This window comes from Pleurodeles waltl, chromosome 2_2, assembly GCF_031143425.1.
Source record: "Pleurodeles waltl isolate 20211129_DDA chromosome 2_2, aPleWal1.hap1.20221129, whole genome shotgun sequence".
NCBI lineage: Eukaryota > Metazoa > Chordata > Amphibia > Caudata > Salamandridae > Pleurodeles > Pleurodeles waltl.
Window position 1 is genome coordinate 228,220,990 of NC_090439.1, and position 26,498 is coordinate 228,247,487.

General features: G+C 44.4%; 1 protein-coding gene across 1 annotated transcript in view; it reads left to right on the plus strand.

The window, feature by feature from the left end:
* Positions 1-26,498, plus strand: part of CMBL (carboxymethylenebutenolidase homolog) — a 707,337-nt gene that overhangs the window by 609,700 nt on the left and 71,139 nt on the right. Inside the window, exon 5 of the mRNA XM_069219697.1 lies at positions 6,677-6,768. Within this exon, the coding sequence (XP_069075798.1) occupies positions 6,677-6,768 (92 nt within the window). The remainder of the gene's footprint in view (positions 1-6,676; positions 6,769-26,498) is intronic.

Genomic DNA, 26,498 nt, shown 5'->3' on the forward strand with positions numbered 1-26,498 from the left:
TTAATATTTTTCTTCTGGGCAGATACAATTAAATACCTACTCTGCTTTCTGTTAGGTTTCGAGCATATCTTAGAATCGCTTGTATTCCTGTGTAACAATGTTCCTAAACAGTCTGTGTTACATTTGACTTGTTTTGTGGTTTTTATCAGAAATATTAAAAAATGTTTTTAATGCCTCTTATTAAGTCCAGAAAATGTATGCTTTGCATGCAGTCATTGCTTTTTCTGAAACAACTTCAGGATGATGAAACATGCTTTTATGTAAGTCTGGTTTTGCGGGTGGCTGTATGTTCTCAACATTTAATACACCCTGATTAAGCTGCTGTATATGATTTGCAGGGTTTGCATGTTCGGAATAATGTACTGCATTAACGTTTTAGAAGCACTTAGCATTTTATATATGTTTGTATATATGATTATTGTAATCAGTTGGTGTATGAGATATTTTTTCTTATGATGGAACTGTAATTGCACGACATTCAAATAAAGTTTTCTGCTTCTGATTCTTAAGTCATAGTAAAATTTAGGATTTTATCTGCAGGGTTGCAATCATGTAGGGTCTAGCAGCACATATCGGACGTACGGCAGACAGCACCCACTCTCACAGGTCAGCCTTGCTTATAGGCAGAGCCATAGTCACTGACATGGTCAATCGCTAGCCCGCTCATTTATTTGTCTAAAGGAGTCTTATGTTTTCAGCATCGGTCAGTCAGGTGGGGGTTTTCTTGTCTGCATTATCCAGACTCGAGTCTGAGTTGCAGTGCAACTGCTTTATGGTTCTGCCTCCCACAGACCTGGACCTCATGAGGCATCTGTTGTTTCTCTCTTTCTATCTTGGCCTGCTTATCATTGCTCCTACCAGCTCTGCAGGTTCTCCCTTGGGTCGAGGATCTGTCCCCAGTAACTTTTGTTGGGCCGTCCAGTGATGGGCCACCTCTGAAGTGTCAAGAAAGTATGCCTTAGACTGTAGGAGGACTTTGAGTTATGCTGGGCATATCAGTCTATAGTCAGGATGCAATGCTCTTAGCTTTTGTAGGAGTTCCTCCGATGATTTTCTGCACTAGTGCTCAAGTTTTGTGCAGTTTGGAAATACAAGTATTCAAGTTGAACTGAAAATGATGGTGCTTTTCTTGCATACCACTTGTTGGATGAAATCTTGGTCTTTGTGTTTGAGAATCCTGGTAATTAGCAGCCATGGCAGTGCCTGGGGTTGGTATCAGTGTCAAGCCTGGCTGGCTTTTTCAGTGATGAAGCAAGAGGAGAGCTCCAACTCCAGCATCCAGGATTGGAACTAGTCATGCAAGTGTTCTGGCTGGGTTTTCTCTGTCCCTTCCAGGAAGCCCCCTATGCATAGGTTGTTATGGTGAGTTATACCCTCCACATCCTTCACTCATTCCAAAAGGGGTTTTGGTTTGCCCAACTCGGTTTTCAGGTCTTGTACTAGATCTTCCAGTTCCTATATTCTCTCAACAGCATTTCTTAAGTGCTGCCTGAGCAGGATCACCTCTGATCCTAATTCGCCATTCATGTTTCAAGTACTTGGTGAGTGCGCTCAGTTGTTTGAATAATTGCTACAGTGTCTGTAGTCTGTGCAGTGCTGTCACCAGTACCTTGGCTTTTTCCCCCATTGTCTTTGAAAGCTTGGTCACCTGCAGCTGTTGATTTTGAAAATTTACCAATTTTAGATTGCTGCAGTGTCTAGTCTAGTTTATCTTTCGCTATCAGATGGCATGGGCCTACAGTTTATCACACTGGCAAGTGGGTCATTAAGGGTATTTCTGCACTGTTACTTTTAATAGGTGGCAAGTTCTCTGAGTACCTTTTTCACTCAAGGTTCACCTTAGAGGGTCAGTCTGGGCCACTCCTGTACTACGAAAAGGGGACCCAGCACCTCAAAAAAGTCTTCACTTTCTTATGGCTTCCAATTTCACCAGGCCTTGGTTGATTAGGTCTTCCAAGACAATTGTGCCTCATACTTGGCAATTTCTTTGCCACCTTTGGCGCCAAGATTAGTGAACCCTGTGTTGAGCCCCCCCCCCCCCCCAAAAAAAGGAAGAGGAGGTGGGGGTTAAAAACAGACAGGAGAGAACCCTAGGTCTCTTTAGGATCCATGGATAATCCACTGATCACCTTGTGTTAAAGATGATGCCCTAAGGAATGCCTTTCATCCACTCCGGTCGCAGGAGTTCTTGGTTGAGGCACGGTGTCTTTAAGCAGCAATAGTATGGGCAATTGTGTCCCACCAACGTGGACTGAAAAAGTTGTTCTCTCTCAGTGGTGTTTTAGTGTTCATCTATGGGGCTGCTTGGCAATATGTCTTCCTTAAAGCAGGCTGTACTTCTCTTCTGAGAGGCCCACGTTTTGCTCTTTCAGATCTAGGTCCAGTGTAGCTGTTATGTTTTATAAATGAAATGCAAGAAACTATTTGCTCACATTTCATGTTATTTATACTTCAGTTCTACTTCCTAACCACTGTTTTACCAGAGGTACCATACAAGGGTATTTTATCTAGGGCCACATGTAGAGTAAGTGTGTGATTGCTATTTAGATCTGTACTCCCACAGAAATCTCAACCAAATACTTTAATCTGTTACTTTAGTAATCTTCAATAAATCAGCCTTTGTTAACAAAAACTGTCTAGAGCTCACATTATATCACCTTTTTGACATCATCAGAGGAAAAATGTCATTTTTTAAGTCGAGCGTGCAAGCGCTTTGACCTGTTGTAAGTATTGTGGGCTTTTAACCGTGCCCATCCTTCACCCATCACTTTAATTCGTTCCTGGGCTCACCTTTCAAAAATTGCTTGCTGTCCACTGGTAAATGCTTTACGTTTGTCCCTCATTTAGGCTGTTTTTGTCACACCTTACAGACTGCCCCTGTTACATGGATTATTGCATGATTGCCGGTATACTTCCACGGGGGCAAAATATTTTTTGTCTATCTCCTCCCCGCTGCATGGTGGCCATTGCACTCAGTGTGAACAAGCACAACAGTGTGAACTCAATCAGTGGTATTGGAGCACTGGTTACATTATTCACAGTTACCTAATCAGAGTCATTTCTTATTACTCTTACCTTAAAACACTTATAATTGGTAACTGCTTTAAGTAAAACAGAAATCCTTAAAGTGAAAGTGGCTCTCCCGGCACAGCAGGAGAGCAGATACTACAATATTCACTGCACTCTGGAAAAGCGCCCCATAATGCTTTGCTGGGGATTACTTTTACAAAACAATTTTGTTCATAACTCAGCCTGTGTTGGTCCTAGGACAATGGGACCACCACCAAAACATGCACCACGATATACTTTTTCTGTCTAGTTCATCTCTGTGTCCCCACACTAGGTTAATGGGGACACCAAAATAATAATCCCTCCCATCAGTCAGTGACTTTTTAAACTCATGGCTGGAGCTTTTGTTTTACAGCTGAGAGTAGTTAATGTTATAAGGGCATTGGTTATTATATTGTTGCAGTGGTTGTGCCCTCTTGGGGCTAACTATATGGTTACATAACAGTGTTTCTTACAAATGCTATTTTCATTGTGGTATCCGTGTAGGGCAGTGGTTTTCAACTTATTGACTCCTGCGGACCCCCACTGAGTCATTACTGGAAGCCGGGAACCCACAAGCAATTTGTACGATTTAAATAGTAATTCACAAAAAATACACAAGCAAGTACACACCAAACAAATACTCGAATTACTAAAGATAGAATTATTTTATATTGAAAAACTATACAAGGTTTGAAACATTTTAATGGGAAGGTTGGCGATGTATCCCGGCGACTAATTGTTCAATGTTTGGTTTTATTTATGAAATATGAATCCTCAGCTCAGATGTAATACTTTACAAGCGATTTCTCTTTTTAATTCTTAGTTTCACAAGATCTGAGAAAACCTTTTCACATAAATATGTGATGGGGAAATGAAGTAAAACCATAAAGGCCTCTCTCCTCTCCAAAACTTTTCCGTCATTTGTAATTAATTTGTTTTATAGCACCTCTCATACCAGTATAGGGTATCAGAGAACTTTACATGGACTAAAAGGTGTAGGATTCACATGTCATCCACACTAGTAGTAATTTTCTAAGAGTGCTTAGTCTTGAGAAGCAAAACTCAGGATCCAGAACATAACACAGTGGTTAGCATTGACTTTAATAATAAGAATGCATTTGTACGCAAGCAAACCTTTTTTAGTAGCAAAAGGAAAAAGAAAGAGGTAACTTTCAGATTTGTGCCATCCAGTTTGCATGCAGCTCTTTGAAGGCAGTTTGTTGCTCACTGTGCTAGATTAAGATTGTCACTTATGAACCGCTCAGTAACAAAATAATCTCTATGACAAAAGCAGTAACCCAGTGACATGCACATAAAATGCTGTTCTTTGCATGATACACATTCTTTGCAGCAGGCATATTAACCATCTGCGCTACCTTAGATGAGTCAAAACTGCCACTAGACAAAACTCCCATCTCTCTCCAGCAGGTACATTAATCACCAGAGTTATCTGGATGCTTTTATTTTGGCCAGGATGATGGCTTTGCAGTGCTTTCAAAACAGCTGCACAAAGGAAGTAAGAAATATAAAAAACACACTTTTCTGTCAGAGGTCCCAGCTGGAGAAGGGCCTTCCTGATGGCCCAGGCCTGTGGACCCTCTGGCAATTTGTCACAGACCCCAATGGAGCAGCGGACCCCAGGTTAGGAACTGCTGCTCCAGGGGGTGTTCTAAGCCTTGCACTCATATCAACATACTAAAACATTTGGGCACGGAAACTTGCCCCATAATGCTTTGCAGGTAATTACTTTTACAAAACATGTTTGCTTATAACTCAGCCTGTGGGGGTCCTAGGACAATGGGACCACCTTCCAAACATTGACCACAATGTGCTCTTTCTGTCTACATCATCTTGGGGTCCCCACACACTGTTAGTGGGGACTACAAAATAATAACCCCTGCTACCATTCATTATCTTTTTAACCTCTCTTATGGCTGATACTTTTGTTTTACAGCTTGGGAGAAGTTGTGTTTTATGGGCTTTGTTTATAATATCATTGCAATAGGTTTGTTAGTCTTGAAAATATGTAATGCACTATGCTATTTAGGGGCTATATATATGGTTGCACTGCATTACTTTCTCACATTCTTTTTTTCATGTGGTTATGCTCTCTAAGGGCTGACTGTGTGGTTGCATGACCATGTTTCTTCCAAATGCTGTTTTTAGTGTGGTGTCCTCTAGGAGCTGTTCTGAGCATTGCTGTCAACATAATATAATATTTGTGGCACAAAAACTCGTTCCATAATGCTTTGCAGGGTGTTACTTTAAAAAAAAACGTTTTTGCTCATAACTCAGCGTGTGGTGGTCCTAGGATAAGGGGACCACCTTCAAAACACTCTTTCTGTTGACTTCACCTCTGGGTCCCCACACTAGGTTACTGGGGACCCCAAACTAATAACCCCTCCCTCCATTCAGTGTTTTTTAAGCTTTCTCATGGCTAGAGGGGCTGTTTTGAGCATTACAGTCTAATGCCAAAAGTTTATTTCTAATAAAGGTTTATATGCTAATTGTATTTGTTTTAATAATCTCTCCTTATTACGATTATGACCATAAATCGGGCCAACTTAACATCCTTACTACACGATTACAGTTTGAACACTCTTGATATGTTTGGGTAACCCTTCTAGTTTATTTCTCCTCTGTGGCTGTCTTGTGTCTTTTTTTGAGGAATTGTGTTTGCCAGCCAACAACTCTGAATGTGGGGTGGTGAAAGTGGTATTCCAATGAAATTAGCATGGGAGATTTAAATTAGAATGCTCTGCAGATAGAGGAAGAAGGTACATGGAAGTGCCTTAGTTATATGCAGGGCCACTGGAATTATATTGCAGGAAAAGAAGATATTGTGAGGCCGGGTTGACCAATTTATGTGGCAAGAAAAGTCCGGTTATGAATTTACAATGCCAATAGCTCTAGCTCAAGCAAATGCGAGACCTATTGCATTGCAAATGCTTGTTGTATGATATCATTGTAGGGACAAAAGGTGTTGTGATATCATTTCTGCTAACCGTAGCATTTTGGTGAACCATCAGTCGTGGCTCGAGCAAATTGAAAGGGGCGAGGGGGCAGAGGGGGGAGAAATTAAATACCAAATAATAAATGTAAAAAAAAATCTCTTACCTGCACTCCCGCGCTGCATCACTCCTCTGCCTCATCCGTTGTCTGCTGCAAGGCACAGGCTCCCAGCCAGCCCTGCGCCAATCCTGATGCTGCTTAGAGCAGCATCAGGATTGGCTGGGAGCGCCTAGTCAGGGCGCTCCCAGGCAGACTGGGAGCCTGTGCAGGCTCTCTCCAGCCCAGCACGTGTGTTGCTGGGCTGGAGAGAGCCCTATGCCGGCCAAACATACATGCGCTCTGACGGGGAGTGCTGAGCACTCCCCCTCAGTGCATGTCACCCCCGTGGCCCCGCCCCTTTCCCCCAAAAACTATCATAAACACAGTTTATGATCGTTTTTGGGAAAAGGTTTGCATCTGCCGCTGCTGGCAGGGGGAGGGGGAGGCAATGCTGCTCCGGCCCTGTGGAGGAGCCACCCCTGTGAACCAGTGTAATTCTCTACTGGATCTGATGAAAATTGTATTTTGATAAATTAGACAATTCTTATTTTTGCATATTATCTATATTTTACAGGAATAATCCGTGATTCTGATGATCGATGTGCATTGAAAAAACCCACTTTGTTTATTTTTGGTGAAAATGACAGTGTCATTCCTCTTGAGCAAGTAAGTTGTAATATTCATTGTCAATTTAACAGTGCCACGGGGACCAATATATATGCTGTAATCTTTTCATATGCATTGTAACTGATGTTTTTGTTTTGATGGATATTTGTCCTTTGCATTTCATTCTGTCTCTAACAAATTAAACATCTCTACTTGGAGTTAGGGAGGATGTGTTGTCTCCTTATTTAGAAGTAATTTGAATTAGGGTGAGGTGAGGGCTTGAGTTGCCGAGGTGAAACCTTCTTACCTTTGAGGTGGTGTGAAGACCGCCAGATCATCAGTCCCTTTGATACTTGAGACAAAGCCAAATATAGGCCATAAAAGCAAAAGAGTGCTGAGCTTCAGGCAGGGTAGGGGGAAACTCTAGGTCAGACCACAAAGTTACAGAAGGAAGTAAAATAGGACCCCAGTGCATTAACCCTCTTCATCCGAAATTGGGAACCAGGCTTAGTGGAGTGAAACCCCAAAAGAGGCAGACCAGGTAAAAGGAGGGCCAGCGAAAGCCATGGTACATGAGCAAGGGCTGACAGTGGGCTATTAATGGGAGCTCCGTGAGTGAGGAGTAGGCTGAAACATGGAGGACCTCAGTAAAAAGTTGTTGTTCAGGGGACATATATTGAGGACAAAGCATTATGCAAGGATGAATCAAATTAAGGAGTTAAAAAAGAAGATCAAACTTCTATAAATCCTGGGAGGAACTACAACTGACTACCACATAAAATCTCAGAAGGTAACCTGCTAGAAGCAGCTAGATGCCACTGTTCTGACACTGAAGGAAGTGTGCTGGCATGCAAGATTACAAACCTGGCAATTGAAAGTGGGCAAGAGTTTGCTCCACACAATTAGCATCTAGAAGTACCAAGTAAAAAGGTGAAAGAATAAAGACACTTAGGAGCCTTGTCAGGTTGAGTCTTGGAGATCCAAACTAATCTCTGGACACACGTGTTACTTGTAACTCAGTAACAATGAACAAACCAAGTGTGCAGATTCAGAGACATGTGATGTATTGCAGGCTAAAGATAACCATGAGTAGACAGTCTGCTGAAGGTTAAAAGTTCTGAAAGCATCAAAACAAGGATGCTTGATGCTCAATACGGCACATTAAGACTGAAAGGCAGTTATACTGGTGCTTGTCCCCAACTCAACCACTTCTGCAGCAACAATAGGAGCTGGTAAAGTGTTGTGATGTAGTCAAAACAGCATACTAGGCACAGGTGGCTGAAGGAAAATGATTGAGAGAAGTAAATTAGAACATATCAACATGTTTTACCATGTGAACCAGACAATGGAGAAATAAGGAACCAATCACACACCTAGCACTGGGACAATGCCGGGCCTTCTGGCATATTCAGATGTCTATAAACAGATCTGAAGTAACGATGGAGAATATGAAGAATGTTTTAAGACAGGCAATTAAGGAAGCTAAGAGAGATACTCTCTGCTATTGAGAGAACGCGGCATCAATAAACAAGAAAATTGAGGGTTTAATACAAAAATCAGCAAGAACTGCAGAGTTGATTGAAGTCCTAGAGAAGAAGGCACAATTACGAGGAGACAAATGTGAGGACTTAGAAGATAGAATTAGTAGAGACAATGTGATGGTATGCAAAATGGAGGAGGAGATTGTGACATATGCTCTGGAGGACTGTGTCTACGCTCTCTTATGAGCTGGCCTATAAGGTGAAATGTCAGTTAAAATCAAAAGAGAATGGCTGCCTGGAATGAAAAAGAAGAGCAGCAGAATTACATTAAAAATTCATTTGCTTTTTCTCAACCAAATGTATTACAAAAAATTAGCTTTTTCATATCGACCAACAAATGTGTTTTATCCAGAATATTGACTACCAATATCATCTGAAAAGGGAAAATATATGTGATAAAAATTGATTTACTATTATTAACCCCTTAGCTGCCAGGTCTTTTCTCCCTCAGGTGCCAGGCATTGTTTTGGCTATTTGGGGCAGTTTGCGCTTAGGCCCTCATAACTTTATGTTCACATAAGCTACCCACGCCAAATTTGTGTCCTTTTTTTCCAACATCCTAGGGATTCTAGAGGTACCCAGAGTTTGTGGGTTCCCCTGAAGTAGACCAAGGAATTAGCAAAAATACTGTGAACATTTTGTTTTTTTGTTTAAATGGGAAAGAAGGGCTGCAGAAGAAGGCTTGTGGTTTTTTAGCTGAAAGGATTTGCAGTGCTGAAATCACCATCTTCCCAGCTTTCAGGAACAGGTGGACATGAATCAGAAAACCACAATTTTAATCATAATTTTGGCACTTCCCTGGAAGTTTTCCCATTTTTAGTATTTTTTGTGCTTTTAGCCACCTTCCAGTAAGTGACAGGAATGGGTGTGAAACCAATGCTGGATCCCGGAAAGCTAAACATTTCTGAAAAGTAGACAACATTCTGAATTCACCAAGGGGTCATTTGTGTAGATCCTACAAGGTTTTCTACAGAAAAAAAACAGCTAAAATAAAAAATATTAAAAACGAGGTGAAAAAAACAACAATTTTTCTCGATGGTTTGCTCTGTAACTTTTTCCTGCGATGTAAGATTTTTTTAAAGCAGTATTTCGTTATGTCTGCTGGACTCTTCTGGTTGTCGGGATATATAGGGCTTGTAGGTTCATCAAGAACCCTTGGTACCCAGAGCCAGTAAATGAGCTGCACCGTGTAATGGGTTTTCATTGTATACCGGGTATACAGCAATTCAGTTGGTGAAATATTAAGACTGAAAAATAGGTATTAAGGAAACCTTTGTATTTCCAAAATGGGCACAAGATAAGGTGTTAAGAACCAGTGGTTATTTGCACATCTCTGAATTCCGGGGTCTCCATACTAGCACGTGAATTACAGGGCATTTCTCAAATAGACATCTTTTTTACACACTGTCTTACATTTGGAAGGGAAAAAATGCAGAGAAAGATAAGAGGCAATAGCAATTGTTCTGCTATTCTGTGTTCCCCCAAGTCTCCCGATAAAAAGGTACCTCACTTGCGTGGGTAGGCCTAATGTCTGCGACAGGAAACGCAACATGGACACATCACATTTTCACATTGAAAACGGATGTGTTTTTTGGAAAGTGCCTAGCTGTGAATTTTGATCTCTAGCTCAGTCGGCACCTAGGGAAACCTACTAAACCTGTGCATTTTTTAAAACTAGACACCTAGGGGAATCTAAAATGGGTTGACTTGTGGTGCTCTTACCGGGGTTCTGTTACCCAAAATCCTTTGCAAACCTCAAAATGTGGCTAAAAAACACTTTTTCCTCACATTTCAGTGTCAAAAAGTTTTGGAATCTGTTAGGAGCCACAAATTTCTTTCCACCCAGCATTTCCCCAAGTCTCTTGATAAAAATTGTACCTCACTTGTGTGGGTAGGCTTAGTGCCTGCGAAAGGAAATGTCCCAAAACACTATGAGGACACATCAAAATGATCAAATACAAAACTGCCTGTTTTTGCGGGGGTTGGTGGGCACCTGCATTTTTGGTTCTGGGCTCAGCAGCCATATAGGGAAACCTACCAAGCCCAAACATTTCTGAAAACCAGACACCCGAGGGAGTCCAGGGAGGTGTGACTTGCGTGGATCCCCCAGTGTTTTCTTACCCAGAATCCTCAACAAACCTCACAATTTGGCCAAAAAACCCTACTTTTCCTCACATTTCGGTGACACAAAGTTCCGGAACCTGAGAGGAGCCACAAATTTGCTTCCACCCTTCGTTCCCCCAAGTCTCCCGATAAAAATGATACCTCACTTGCGTGGGTGGCCTAGGTGCCTGCAACAGAAAAAGGCCAAAAACCTGTAGAAATTGAGGGCATAGCACAGCGAGTTGATAAGCACATATTTTTCTTTTATACATCTTTAGGCTGGCTCTTCTTTGGGGACCCACACAAGTGAGGTATCATTTTTATTGGGAGACTCGTGGGACTGAGGGGAACGCTGGTAGGAGCAGTGATCATACTAAGAAAGTGAGGAAAATATGCTTTTTTAAGCAAATTTTGAGGTTTGCAGAGGAGTCTGGGTAAGAAAATGTTGGGGGATCCATGCAAGCCATGCCTCCCTGGACTCCTTGGGGTGTAGGTTTTGTCATTTTTACCACACATATTGGTTTGATTTGGCACGATGGTGAGTGATGGTTCAGTAGATCAAATTTTATTAACAGATTTCACAAAAATGAAATGCACTGTTAATAACTGAAAGGCCAAAAACTGAACCAATGACTCACAACTTGTGAGCTGTAAATCCACAACAAGGCACCAACCGCTTTACAGTTCATTCACACACCTTTCATACGTGACATGCACAAGACCATTCACGCCGCCAGCCACGGGTCCAGCACATTACAACACTTGCATCGACAGACAGCACCACTCAAGGGCCCATCACTTACAAAAGCCAACATGCATGATACAGCAATTACACCAGCTGATGGGAGTGTGTGGCCAGCCGTGCGCCACTCCACGCACACCGCCAACCAAGTGCCACCCCATGCACACCACTAGCCAAGTGCCACCCAATGCACACTGCCAGCCAAGCGCCACTCCACGCACACTGCCAGCCAAGCACCACCCCATGCACACTGCCAGCCAAGCGCCACACCATGCACACCGCCAGCCAAGCACCACCCCATGCACATCACCAACCAAACGGCACCCCAGGCACACCGCCATTCAAGCACCACCCTACGCACACCGCCAGCCAAGCGCCACTCCACGCACACCGCCAGCCAAGATCCACCCCATGCACACTGCCAGCCAAGCACCACTTCATGCACACCGCCATCACTTTTTTTTGTTTTTAAACAACAAAGAAGCCACTAATTATAAATAAGTACAAAACTACAAACACAAAAGCTCTAACTGAATACATGACAGATATGCCAACCTTGAAACTGAACAAGGTAGTTTACACTCATGGTATTTCCCAGAATTTTTTTGGGGTGTGGTAACTCTTAGTGGGCAAGTCTTTTTTGGGAGTGGGAGGAATGTGATCAGGAAAGTGGCGCTCTTTCAATCTAGCCACATCCTCCACCACTGCTAATCTAGGAACTCTTGCCTGTTCCACCACAATAAGGCTCTCTATCACTGACTCCTGAAATTTAACAAATTTCCTCCTTGACTCAGGGGAACAATCCTTGAACACAATAAAAGCATTAGAAGTTGCCAAATGAAATAAATAAATGGTCACCTTTTTATACCACACGTAAGACTTACGAAGAGCAGAGTAAGGTTCCAACCTCTGATCTACTCTATCAACACCACCCATATGCTTATTGTAGTCCAAAATGCGTGCAGGTTTGCGCACTTTGGCAACCTGACCCCGGTCACAGGGGTATTACTCTCATCATGGATGGTAGTTAGCATGTTACATCCCTCCTGTCTGAAAATTTCAGAGCTAGCAGCTCATCATTCCACAAGGCACTGCACTGTCCCCTCTCAAGTTTTTTTACAGACAAGCTCCCTTGGCTAGCCTTTCCGGTTCAAACGGATTGTGCCAGAAGCAACAGTGTCCACTCTGAACAATTCCTTGAACAACTGCACAGTGTAGAAATGATCTACATACAAATGGTGACCTTTGTTAAACAGTCGTCTACCAAGTTCCCACACAATTTTCTCGCTAACTCCAAAAGTGGGCAGACAACCCGGAGGGATAATACTGGAATCCCTACCATTGTAGACCCGAAAATTACACACGTATCCTGTACTACTTTCTGACAGCATATACAATTTAATTCCATACCGTGCCCTCTTGCTAGGAATGTACTGCTCAAAAACCAAACTCCCCTTGAATAGGACCAAAGACTCGTCCACACTTATTTCTTTGCCTGGAACATACACCTCTGAAAAACGATCTACAAAATGATCAAGGACAGGCCTAACCTTAAAAAGACGGTTACAATCAGAGTGATTGCGTGGCAAGGCTAAAGCATTGTCAGCAAATTGCAGCATCCGAAGAAGAAGCAAATAGCGATTACGAGTAATGTTTGCAGGAAATATAGCCTTTGCCATCCAGAAACTAGTAGACCAATAAGAAGCCAGTGATGGCTTCCTTATCAACCCCGTCAAAAAAGTCATACCTAAGAACTTTTTCATCTCTTCCAGATTTGTGGGAACCCACTGGGTAGCTCTAGACCGAGGCCTAAGTCTGGCAGCGTTGTCCCTCAAATACTGCTCCGCATACAAATTAGTCTGCTCAACAATCTCTTCCAAAAATACATTGTCCATAAACAGCTCAAAGAAATTGACAGGCAAAAAGTATCCTGTATTTACTCTACACCCTGGGAGACCAGTAAAGGCAGGCAACTATGGCTGCTCCATGTTTGGGGCAACCCAGGTGTCAGGTCTTCTAAATGGAAACCTTTCAGCCCCAGGCTGCTGCACTATTGGCACACCAGTGTCCTCCTCTAAAACAGGCCCTTCATCTGCACTCAGAGTGGCCTCCTCATCAGAAGATTCCTCTCAGACCGGAAATTCACTGCCAAAATCTCTCACTTCCTCCTCTGCCTCAGATGCAGAGTCAGTCTCATAATCATGGGCAGAAAACGACTCAAAAAGCATGCCAGCAACCTGCTAAGCAGTCACTTTGCGGCTAGCCATGATCCTTTCTAACAACAAATGGATTGCCAACAACAACCAATAAGTAATAAACAAAGTGTGGCTTTATCACAAAGAGTTATGTACTAAAAAACTATACCACTGACTTGCCTGAAAAAGCTAGACTCACCAGAAACTACTCTGCACAGATACAGCAATCACCAATGATATCCCACTAAAAAGAAAAAAAGAAAAGCAAATTAGACTTAAGACAACACAAATATAATTGTGCACAAATCTAGGGACAATTTCACACACAATACTACATTTAGTACACCACCTACAAACATGTCAGTCATGCATGTCAACAATACTCCTTTGGAGTAAATTGCTTTTACTTACCTAAAACATGCAACAAAGCAAACCACAGGTCAACTACTGCCAAAACCGCAAGGATCCACAGCAAAAGAAGCAAAAGCTTCGAACTAGAACAAAAAGAAGAAATAAACTGTTATAATCACAAATACTTCGCCAGTTGACAAACACCACGCCAACAAGAATTTACAGATTTGCCCTGGTGCCTAAGTGGATGGGCCCAAAATAAAAAAAGGCAGATCTGCCCCCAAGAAGGGCAGAAATGGCCAACAGTTCTGTGCCCCCTTTTGGGGGTGACCGTTGCCAAAGGGGGTGCCCCCAGCATAAAAAAAAACCAAAGGGGAACAAAAAAATAAAATTCCCTGGCTTCTTGGTGGCTTCTGTCCCCCTTGGGGGAAGATGGGCCTAAAAGGCCGATCTGCCCCCAAGGGGGGCGGAAATGGCCATCAGTAATGTGCCCCCTTTGGGGTGACCCTTGCCAAAGGGGCCACCCCCCACACACAAAACACACACACACAAGATCCCTGGTGCCTAAGTGATTCAGATGGGCCTAATAAAATAGGCCGATCTGCCCCCAAGGGGGGCAGAAATGGGCAACAGTTCTGTGCCCCCTTCGGGGGGCAACCCTTGCCAAAGGGGGCACCCCCAACACACAAAAAAACAAAGAGGAACAAAAACAAAACATTCTCTGGCATCTTGGTAGCTTCTGCCCCCCTTGGGGGCTGATGGGCCTAAAACAAAATAGGCGAATGGCCAACAGTTCTGTGCCCACAGCACAAAAAAACAAAGGGGAACAAAAAAAAAAAATCCCTGGCGTCTTGGGGGCAGATGGGCCTAAAATAAAATAGGCCAACTCTAATGTCCCCCCTTTTGGGGGGCGTCCCTTGCCCAAGGGGTGCCCCTGAGACACAAAACACACACACAACACAATCCCTGGCCCAGATCTTCCAAAAACATGATCATCTAGCCCGGGGGGTGGGGGGGGCTGAAACATATAAAAACAATATTGCCCCAGGGGCAGTGACCTTGCCTAAGGGGTTGCTGCCCTAAAACATTATTTAAAACTGAATCGCTGGTGTCTAGTGGGTTTCGACCCCCCCGGGGGCAGATCGGCCGAAAAAAACAGCTGATCTTCCCCCGGGGTGGCCAAAACACAGATATACTTATGCCCCCAGGGGAGGGACCCTTGCCCAAGTGGTCGCTCCCCAAAATAAACAGAAAATAATCCCCGGTGTTTAGAGGGTAGATTCCTGCTGAACGATCACAGGCCTCGCAGAGCAGGAATCCAGTCAAAACAGGCATGGGGAAAGGAAAAACTCTTTCCTTTCCCCTTGTGTCTGTTTTCCATCCCCAACCACCCCCCAGGAGAAGGACTCACCTTTGCTGCGTCCTCTCTCCTAACGCGCTGGAAGCAAATGGCTTCCAGCGCATCCCCGGCAGCATTTGATGATGTTGGCGCGCTGTGAGTGCACTAACGTCATCAGATTGCCGAGGGGGAGTGGAAGGGGAAGCGATTCCCCTTCCATCCCCGACTGGGGGGTGTGGGAGGGAGGCCCACGGGAGCGCTAGCACTCCCCCCGTGGGCCTGGTGCAGGATGAGCTAGTCTCCTCCAAGGCACACGGGAACCGTGTGCGAGGACGAGACAAGTTCGCCCTAGACGAGCTGGTCAAATACAATTTTTCCCCCTGTTGGTAGGAAAAAACAAAATGCTAATGTTTTTCTGCATCAGTAACGTGATGAATTCCCACTCACCTGTGTTATTCCCTGTCACTCAATATGATTCCAAATCTTTGTTCGGCATAGTCAAAATAGGTCATAAAAGAACAGAAAATTAAATACAGAATAAATTGCATTAAAAACAATTAAAACAAGAATACAACCAAACAGTGTTAAAAACAGTGCGGCTACAAAGACCCAAACTACAGCTTCAATGCTAGGAATACTTTTCCTAGTTTGGATTGCTCCTCAAATGTATGTAGCAATGCTAAAATATAGCAAGCATTGGCAAAGCTAATAGGTTTTGGCAATGCATGACCTATTGCCTTTGACATTGGGGTGTTGTTGTTGAACAGGAGGACAGGCAGGGTGTGAGAAACTGGTGGCCCAGGTCCTTTGCTTCTGCAGCACTGAGGGCGGAGCACGGATGGGGGAGAGCTGTATATATTTTACACAGTGGTAATTGTTAACGTTGCTGTAAAGTTTGAAAGTAGACTGTGCAAGGAATAGCATGCGCATTTAAGTTGGCTATGAAAAAAAATTGGAGTCCTTTGCCCTCAAAAGGCAACACCATGTTTTTAGATTAAAATAGAAGGTGACGGCGGACCAGAGGGGTGCGTTATCCAGGCCTGTCCATTTTGCCAAATTTTCTACTTAACAAAATGTATAAATAAAACAACCATTAGAATTTCTAACAAAATGTAGCCAGTGCTCCTAACCTGTGGAAGGACCGTCACTCATTTGCAAAACAAATAGTCCCAAAGCAGTGGAGAAAAATGGCACTGCATTTAACCAGTAGCTGGGCAGTGCGCTCGGAGAGGGCTAAACCCCGAAGGAGGCATGACATGTATGCCCTTGCCAAATGGGGAGAACGCAAATGGAGTGACAATAGTGCCAGCAAATAGAAAGTTTGTGGGCGGGCTGAAGCCCAGGATGTAGATATAGCATGTCTTAGTTTGAGGCAGTGCATGCGCACCATGTAGAGCTGAGACCTTAAAAGGGGTCCTCCAATGCACATGGAAAACGTAAAGTAGCATTATTAGGTACAAGAATAATCGGTTTCCGAAAATATTTCCTTACACCATCACAGAAACTGCAAAACTGCAAAACAAAATAAAGTGCTGAGTGCTCTGTTTCAAAATACCATCATGTAGGCATGGTACCATGCCCCTGGACTGCTGATTCCTAGTGCCCAACTGCAAACTTGTTACACCGAAGCAGTGTTGGGTATTGTTCACCAGGGACAGGTACAATTGAAAACCGTCCGGGAAAGCATTCGACGTAGTCTATGAGCCTGATTACGACCTTGACGGACGGAATACTCTGTCACAAACTTGACGGATATCCTGTCTGTTGTATTGCAAGTTCCATGATATCCTATGGAACTTGTAAAATGAAGGGCGGGATGTCTGTCACGTTTGTGATGGAGTATCCTATCTGCCAAGGTCGTAATCAGGCCCTAAGTCACACAATTAGCTGCAGACCTCCTTTGGCTCATCTGCTTCCCATCTATTTTGCGTCACCTAATGGATCTAGTCTCTTTCCTCAATGGCCTTGATTTCTGTATATGCCTGCAAGGATCCCTTGCTCTGCCTTCTAGGCTGCCTGCTCATTTCTCAGCATCCTGCAAGTAAGTAAAATAACGCTTTTTCAACACCAGCCAGGTGAGGTTTAAACAGAAATAACAGTGTTATTAAAATGTGATCTCACAGGTGCATTTTTTCGCTACCTTAAACAATTGTTTCTCAGTTTTTGTACATGTTGAGTGAAATGGTAAAACAGAAGAATCCTGGACCATTCTTGCACAATGTCCTCCGTTCTCCTCTCTACCACCGAACAACCGTTGATCTGGGCAAATGTGTGACAGCTGCTCTGTGCAGGAATAAGGAGATATTTGTGTTGATTTATATGAACCTTTTCAAAAAGATATGGGAGAGAGCCATTGGATTCAGAATCTCCTCAGTCTTTTGGTCCGAGTAAAGCCTATGCTGGGATCTTCCGTTTTTCTCTGGCAGGCCAGTCACCCTGATATTCTCTTACTCATATAGCCCTCTCTTATGAGCAGTGTCCTCAGCTACCCATATAATTCACCTCCTCAAGAGGTGCTCTTTGAATGCTAGTGTAGCTGTTGCAGTTTCACTTAGATCCATCTACATAACACATTATGCGGTCCCATTCGACTTCATTCCTTTACATTCAGGTATCCCCCTTTTCTGCAATCTATGCATTTCTGAAGCCTTCATATTTTGGAGCGTCTTAGCCTGATTCCCAAAACCATTCTCATTATTAGTCTATTATGTCCTGCTCTCTTAAAGTGCAATTCTGGCTTGTAATGCGACATAAACCATATTTAAACAAGTAAGCTGTCCTGTCTTAGGTGTGGGAGCCACTATCAGTAACATTGAGTTTATGAGGATATTAATAGCTAACCACTCTGGTTCATGAAGACTTCTATTTCACACAAATCCCACTTTCATCTTGTTTTTTTTTTATTTCTGTGCCATTTCATTATATGCCATTCTTTTCACCAAGCCACTTCCTTCTCTATACTGCAAACACATTGAGGCACATTGGACACACATGCCAGACGTATTTAAATAGATTAAAACTTCATGGCCTGGTTTTGATGAGAAATGTGTTAATCTTAAGTAGTTCTTTTCGAACGGTATGCTGATTTATCCACCGCCAGCCTACATCGCAACCACTTCAACATAAGAACTGCATTCTCGACTCATGACCTCCGCCTGCCTATCTTGTTAAAGCACAAGGTTATGCCAAACCCATGAAGACACCTGTATTATGTTCCATGGTATATTCGGTCTAGCCTTTCTGTTGCATGTTGGGAGCTAACAATTTTTCTGAGCCAAACCTGTATTGACAGATGGCTGAATAGTGATCTGTACATGGCCAATCCATGGTGAACCTCCTGCTCCACCATACCTAAATCAGTGGTGTGGGTGGGGCCAGGTCAGGGGATGCCCACACATCCCGCTAGGAAAACATAATGGTACCAAAGAAAAACATGCACCATCCCGCCCAGTTCAATATTGCCTCTGCAGCACACAATTATTTACCCATCCATCAGATTTGTTACAAATGCTGGTCTCAGTCCAAAATTCCTTAATGACTAAGGGGGTTATTACAACTTTGGAGGAGGTGTTAATCCGTCCCAAAAGTGACGGTAAAGTGACGGATATACCACCAGCCGTATTACGAGTCCATTATATCCTATGGAACTCGTAATACGGCTGGTGGTATATCAGTCACTTTACCGTCACTTTTGGGACGGATTAACACCCCCTCCAAAGTTGTAATAACCCCCTAAGTATGTAAAAACATTATTCATCGTCCACTCTATGTTTGTTCGTACTCTAAGGCACAGCCAATCTTAGGAGCTTCGGAGAACTGTAACTGTTGATGGAAAAGGTCACAAACTTAATTTGAAAGTAGAGTGGAGAGGAAATACTTTACATGATTATGTATAATAGGAGGGTGAGTTCTTTTATTGCTGCGCTGGCACAGAAGGAGCTTGGTTAGGTGTAATTTTGTTTTTTATAATCTTTATGCATTTCACCATTGTCCTATGTGCTTGTAATAAATTGATACGGTGCTGCTAGAGGAGACGGGTCTTTAGTTCCTTGCAGAACTTCAGGAATGATGTAGCAATATCAATATGTGAGGCCTTGTTACTCCGTGTGTTACTCCAAGGCTTCTCTTCCTGCACTTTCAGTATATTTCATGTGATCCAAGCACACTCTTGAGTATGTCAGTACAGTCTTGACTGTTCTATGCTACTTTCTTACTGTTTGCATAGCACGGGAAGACAGGAAAATAACTGACGATGTTTTCTTATGCTGAATATGCCCAACTTCTGTGGCTTATCTGAATGTGGAGTTTCGAATGTATGTCGGAACAACGCATGCTGGAACAACGAGGTCGGAAAAACGACCACGTTGTTATCACTAATGCCTTTACCACGAATGCCTTAACAACGATTTTTCATTGTAAAGGCATTCCTGGTAAAGGCATTAGTGATAGGCATGCATGGTTCCAGCATGCGTCCCCCCACCCCTAAAAATTACCGCAACCCCCCCACCCCCTCCCCTAAAACCACTCCAACCCCCCACCCTTGCCCCTAAAACTACCCCAACCCCCACCTCGTCCCTAAAATTACTGCGACCCCCACCCTGCCCCTAAAACAACTCCAACCCCCACCCCATCCCTGAAACCTAAAGTACCCCAACCCCCACCCCTTAAACCTAAAACCACCCGCCCCTTAAACTACCCCAAGCCCCCCACCTCCCCCTAAAACCTAAATCCCCCAACCCCCCACCCGCCCCTAAAATTACCCGACCCGCCAACCCACACCTAAAACCACCCCAACCCCACCCCTAAAACAACCCCACCCGATCCCTAAAACCTAAACTACCCCAACCCCCACCCCTAAAACCTAAAAACACCCCGCCCCTAAAACTACCCCCAACCCCCCACCCGACCCCTAAAATTACCCGACCCCCAACCCACCCCTAAAACCTAAAACCACCCCAACCCCACCGCTAAAATTACCGCAACCCCTCACCCCGCCCCTAAAACCTAAAACTCCCCCATCCCTAAAAAGCTAAACCACCCCGACCCCCCACCCCCAAATACTAAAAATACCCGACCCCCCCACCCTCGCCCCTAAAACCTCAAACTCCCCCACCGCACCCCTAAAAAGCTAAACCACCCTGACCCCCCACCCCCAAATACTAAAAATTACCGCAACCCCCCCACCCCCTCCCCTAAAACCACTCCAACCCCCCACCCTTGCCCCTAAAACTACCCCAACCCCCACCTCGTCCCTAAAATTACTGCGACCCCCACCCTGCCCCTAAAACAACTCCAACCCCCACCCCATCCCTGAAACCTAAAGTATCCCAACCCCCACCCCTTAAACCTAAAACCACCCGCCCCTTAAACTACCCCAAGCCCCCCACCTCCCCCTAAAACCTAAATCCCCAAACCCCCCACCCGCCCCTAAAATTACCCGACCCGCCAACTCACACCTAAAACCACCCCAACCCCACCCCTAAAACAACCCCACCCGATCCCTAAAACCTAAACTACCCCAACCCCCACCCCTAAAACCTAAAACCACCCAACACCCCGCCCCTAAAACTACCCCCAACCCCCACCCGACCCCTAAAATTACCCGACCCCCAACCCACCCCTAAAACCTAAAACCACCCCAACCCCACAGCTAAAATTACCGCAACCCCTCACCCCGCCCCTAAAACCTAAAACTCCCCCACCCCACCCTTAAAAAGCTAAACCACCCCGACCCCCTACCCCCAAATACTAAAAATACCCGACCCCCCACCCTCGCCCCTAAAACTAAAAATACCCCTGCCCTCCCTCCCCGCCCCTAAACCTAAACCGCCCGACGCCCCCTCCCCTAAAGCTAAAACCCCAACCCCCCCCACCTCGCCCCTAAAACTAAAACCCCAACCCCCACCCCTAAAACTAAAAATGGCCCTCCTCTCCCTCTCCACCCCTAAACCTAAACCGCCCGACGTCCCCTACCCTAAAGCTAAAACCCCACCCCGCCCCTAAAACTAAAACTCCAACCCCCACCCCGAAAACTAAAACCTCCCACCCCGCCCCTAAAACTAAAAATACCCCAACCCCCACCCCTAAAACAGCCCCACTTCCCTGACTCATCGCGTCGTCCTACTCAGCTGACTCCCTTGTTCTGTGCCTTAACCACGCATGTGCATGTTTCAGCACATGCGTGGTTAAGGCACAAAATAACAAAGTTGTGGTTAACGAAAGCGTTGTTACGCTTTCGTTGTCCACGACTTCGTTGTTACGAAGTCGGCGTTCAGGGCGTTTGCCAGTTGAACATCCATCTTATTTTTCCACATGGGTTTTTAAAATACAAGTAAGATTATACTTTGGGAATCTCTTCTACTCCTTTATTATAGGCAGAGTTTTTTTTTAGATTAGAATTAAAATAGTTTGCCATTTTCTCCATTGTCCTGTAAACATCTATAATAATCCCTGTCAGATATGTTGCCCACGAAACCTGTTTCACTGTAGCTTTGGTCCTTGAATACTTCTAATCATATCTGATAATCAAAGCAACTGCTTGATAGTTAACACCAAAGTCCTGGGGTGTGTTAAGGCGCCACAAGAAAAGTGGCGCTACATGTAATCTAGCGCCACTTTTCTTAAATCTGGCCCATTGTCTTATAACTCTGACACTTTAGATTTGTTCTTACATCTCCAAGGCATCCTCCTTTTCGACATGGGAGATAGACAGCACTCAAGGTTTACAAATGGGTCTAGGTTGACAAGTATATTGGGCAAGTATATTTTATGTGCAATTCCAAGGACAAAAATTGTACATGTAAATTTAAATTGTATCCACATTGCGCCATACAAGTGAAAGTCATTACTCTGGAGTTTGTCCTTTTCTAAGTAGAGTATGTTAGAAGATTTGGTAAGGATTCTAAGTAAGTAAATCTCACACACTTCAGCCTACATGTTTCCAGCTTTCGCTTAAAATTAATTGTTCTGTGATTTGCTACCTTGGACCCATGGAAGATTATAATATTTTGAGAGGGGGTCTGGATAGCCTGTTAGCTCTTATGTAATGCCAGAACTGTCTGAGACAAATCATTTCATAAATAGCAATATCAAACCCATAAATATGTTAAGGATTGGGCTCTAAGCATTTCTGTGGAATCCCCTGCTTGATTACTCAAAAAAAGAGCAACTGCTCCCAGTAGCCACTGTGCCATATGTCATAAGATAGTACATGACAATCGTCATATTCTAGAAAAGAGGGGGAAGAATCCTGACACCCATACTCACAAGCCACCACTGATGAACACTTGATTCATTGTAAGAAGGAGTTTAAGGTAGCCCAATGGACTTACATGCCTCAAGATATTTATACTATTGAAAACAGTTATTCTAGTGTATTGTCTCTCATAGTGATCTCAAATAAACCAATAGTACCTTTATTTTGTATTGTCATCCTTGAGATTCAGAAAAGCCAGCTAGAGGGCCATGTTTTGCTTCTGATAAATGGAATAGTATTCCATAATTCTTGATCTTCACCTACTAGAAGATATTATAAGCTCTTTATAGTAAGTTTCAAAGTTAGGCCCAGGCATGGCTGCTTCTTTTTGTAGATTGTATCCAGCAATTTATCTTTTATAGATTTTCCCATCCTTCCATGTAGTAGTGTAGGAGACCCTGTTGTCCCTGCCATGTCTGGGAGTTACAATTGTCTTTGTTTTTTTAAAAAAGGTTGTTGAAATGATTCTATAAACTGTTATTCCACAAGTCTTATTTATCCTGTCAAAAAGATTAATAATAAAATAATGCTTGTACAGCTTGAAGAATGGACTGAAACAAACAGTATTTGTACCTATTACCAAATTGACTTCTGGAAAAATAGGTTTCATTGATGAAATCTCTATGTTAAGGATTAATATAACAAAATATATTTTCCTAAGGAAGGTGTCCTTGTATGTGGCCCTAGTAGAATAGGGATTCTAAATTATCTTTTGTTTTCTAGTCTCAATGTAGTAAGCTATGTGATGGGGACGTAGGGTGAGACAACAGTTATTTTTATTTTTGTCTTTCAAGGCTGTATCATGACCCAATCTCTACTGTCTGTTTATTGAATAACTTGTTTACACACTTAGGTGGTCATTCCGAGTTTGGCGGTCATTACCGAAGACCAAATGGCTGCCGAAACTGCCCCAGCGATGGCAGAGTGAAGACCGCTGCATTACGAGTAACCCACACAACACCGCCAAAAATAGACCGAAAAAAAACAAACTATTGGCCCAAACTACGGTGTGTAGGAGGCGGCTGCACCACCACCACCGCCATGCGGAGACTATACTGCCCGCCAAATTACAAGTCACAAATCAGCACCGCAGATCACAACATCGCAGCAATCCATTGGCGGCCCAAACCAACACTGGAAAAAAAGAAGGCACCACCGCATTAACACTGCACCAGAGTGGACAACACCAATACCCAACACCTGAGACACATACACATACACATACCTGTCCACATCACTACAAAACACACACCCACATATACCCAGAACCCATTGCAACTATAAACTGTGACAGAGCAAGAGAAGAGCACACTGAAAGGAGGCACTACACCTAGATACCACAGGCACCATCGTACTGAGCACGCATCACACAACACACCACTGCACACAAACACCACAGAGCACACGAACATCCCACCACATAAATTCACAACTACAAACAGCACACCCAGAAATCCCGCACACCATACACCCCCACTAACAACACAACCAGCATGGCACCACCAAAAAAAAAAAAAATTCACAGAAGAGGAGCTCAGGGTAATGGTGGAAGAAATCGTCAAAGTGGACCCGCAACTGTTTGGAGCACAGGTCCAGCACACATCCATAGCCCGGAAGTTTGACTTATGGAAAAGGATAGTCAACAGGGAGGAACCATCCAAGCTCAAGGGAGGACATAAGGAAGAGGTGGAACGCCCTTAGGGGGAAGGTACCGGGCATGGCTTCCAGGCATCAAGTAGCCGCCATGAGGACTGGTGGAGGACCCCCACCACATCCCCCAGAAATGTCACAGTTGGAGGAGATGGTCCTGGCCATACTACACCCAGAAGGGCTGACGGGAATAGCTACCAGACTGGACACTAGTAAGTCCACTGGACTCACCAGCCAACATGTCCCCTTGTACAGCATGTACCCCCACCACCCTGTCACCCCCTCACACCACCCTAACGTGCATCAACCCACCATGGACCCTATACCCACCCCTTCATGCCACAGCTCCTCACTGACACCATTCCCTCACAGCCCCACCTAATGCATGTATGCCTCCCACAGCAGCAAGTACCACAACTACCACAATGCAACACTCCCTACCCTTTTCCTGACTGCTACATCCAGATCCCTTCTCTGCAATTGCACGTCAACCCATGTCACTTCCCATCATCAATAAGTAGTAGGAATGCACATCAGTACATGGCAATGAAAGTAGCAAGACAGATAATAAATGTACTTCAAAATAGGCCCATTGCAACTTTCCACTGCTGGTAACAAAAACAGTGGGCTGGTAACTGTCAGTGCCATTACTGATCTGCAAATACAGTTAATGACCGCATACAACCATGTGTGCCACTGCAACAATAACATCATCTGATACAATACCTCTCATTACACAGGTCTCCCAAGTACTGATACAGAAAGCCCAGGCCTCGAAGCAGGTCCAATAGAGGAGGACTCCCCAAGAAGTCTGATTCGGATGACGAACGTGGCCCATCAGGCATGAGTGGTCAGTCCACCACCACCAGCCTCACCCTGCTCACAACTCAAACCACCTCCCCTGTGGCAGCCAGTGCACAGCAGAGCCCACCTTCCCATACCTGTGTCCCAAGGTCACATCAATCATCAGTGTGCCCCACAGGACATGGGCAGGAGTCAGCGGTGCAAACACAAGACAATTATGGTCCTGATGTCATTCGGAGGGGGCACACTGCACCAGGGGCACAGGCACAGAGGGCAAGGGCTAGTGAGAGGGCAATTTTGGGCCAAGGGACGAGGCAGGTACAGGACATGACTGGCCACAAGGCTGTCTCCAGAGTCCTGGGAGCCCACCAGCAAACCCACGACAAGATGGGCCAGATACTCACAACCTTGCAGGACACACAAAGGCTGCAGGGGGAATACCACCAGGAGGCCAGGCAGCAGTGGCAGGCACTTAATGCCACCACGGTCTCCATATTAGTGGAGTTTAAGGGACTCAATAACATCCTGTGGACATTCCCCACCCAAAAGCAGGCCCCATCCAGTAGTCAGTCAACACCACTGCCCTCATTATCAGCACCTGCTACTGGAATGGAGGCCCAGCAGGAGGACCCACAGGCCACCAGCACCCCTACCCCTGCAGCTGAGGAACCCCCCGCAAAAGAGGTCGCCTCCTCCTGCAGGACCCCAGCCCAAGACCAATCCTCCCACCAGGAAGTGATTCCCCCTTCTGAACTGTCACCCTTGTGTGCCACTGTTAAACCCTGTTGGCTGTCCAATACCAAGGTCACATCTTTCTGAGGCAAATGGATAAAGGAGCTGTGAACCAAACAGCTTTACCACCCACTGTGATCATCACATAGAGCATTACCCCACTCCTCAGGACTGTGATAGTCAACACTTAATGAACACCAATTATCACAAGTCATGGTGCATGTCTCTTCATTGTTTGTATGGGCAATTTTGTCACAGGAGAACAAAATAATACACATGTCTACACAACAATAATGTCAAAGTCACAGATATAGTAGGATACTCCAGGAGATGTGTAAGTACACCCATATTGTTGTAACATCCACTGTCAACTATGCCAACTGGCAACTCAGCAAGCAGATTGCAAACAGAGATTTCACCTGAAGAGAGGAAAATAAATGGAATGAGGTACAATGTTGTAAGGAATGTAATCCACAGTCATACATTAATAGCAGTTGCACACAAACACAGGATGAGTGTCCCAGCAGCTATGATACACCATATGTAAGGGCTTGCATAGGCATTCACACAGATGTGGGACAGGAAAGATGTAACATAGGTAACATCCTCTATTGTACGCCTCCCTGAGTAGTCAGGAACATGTACTTGGCACACAGCAGCTGACCATGCAGAATGACATGCCTACGCAGCAGGACAAGACTGATAAGTACCCATAACATATCCCCACACAGGCAGTCTGAGGATCCCAAACCTTTAGTACAACTATAAGGCTGTATCTCAATAGCACCAGCATTCCACATATGTACTTAGCTGTGCATTTCAACTCATGGTAAGTCACCTACCCTTCAAGGTTGTTAACAAACATGTAAGGCTCTAGTCCCGACACATACCTTGATGCATGCAAATACTGGCTACAGATTGGCTTCAGCAATACATCTCCCATGTGCAGATGATATGCAATGCAGATACTACATCAATGAAAGTAGTAAAAAATCTTGTCAGTCCTGTTGTCATATGCCTCATCCTCGTCAGCCTCCCACTCAGCATCAGAGTCACTGGCCACAAACACGGCTCCAGC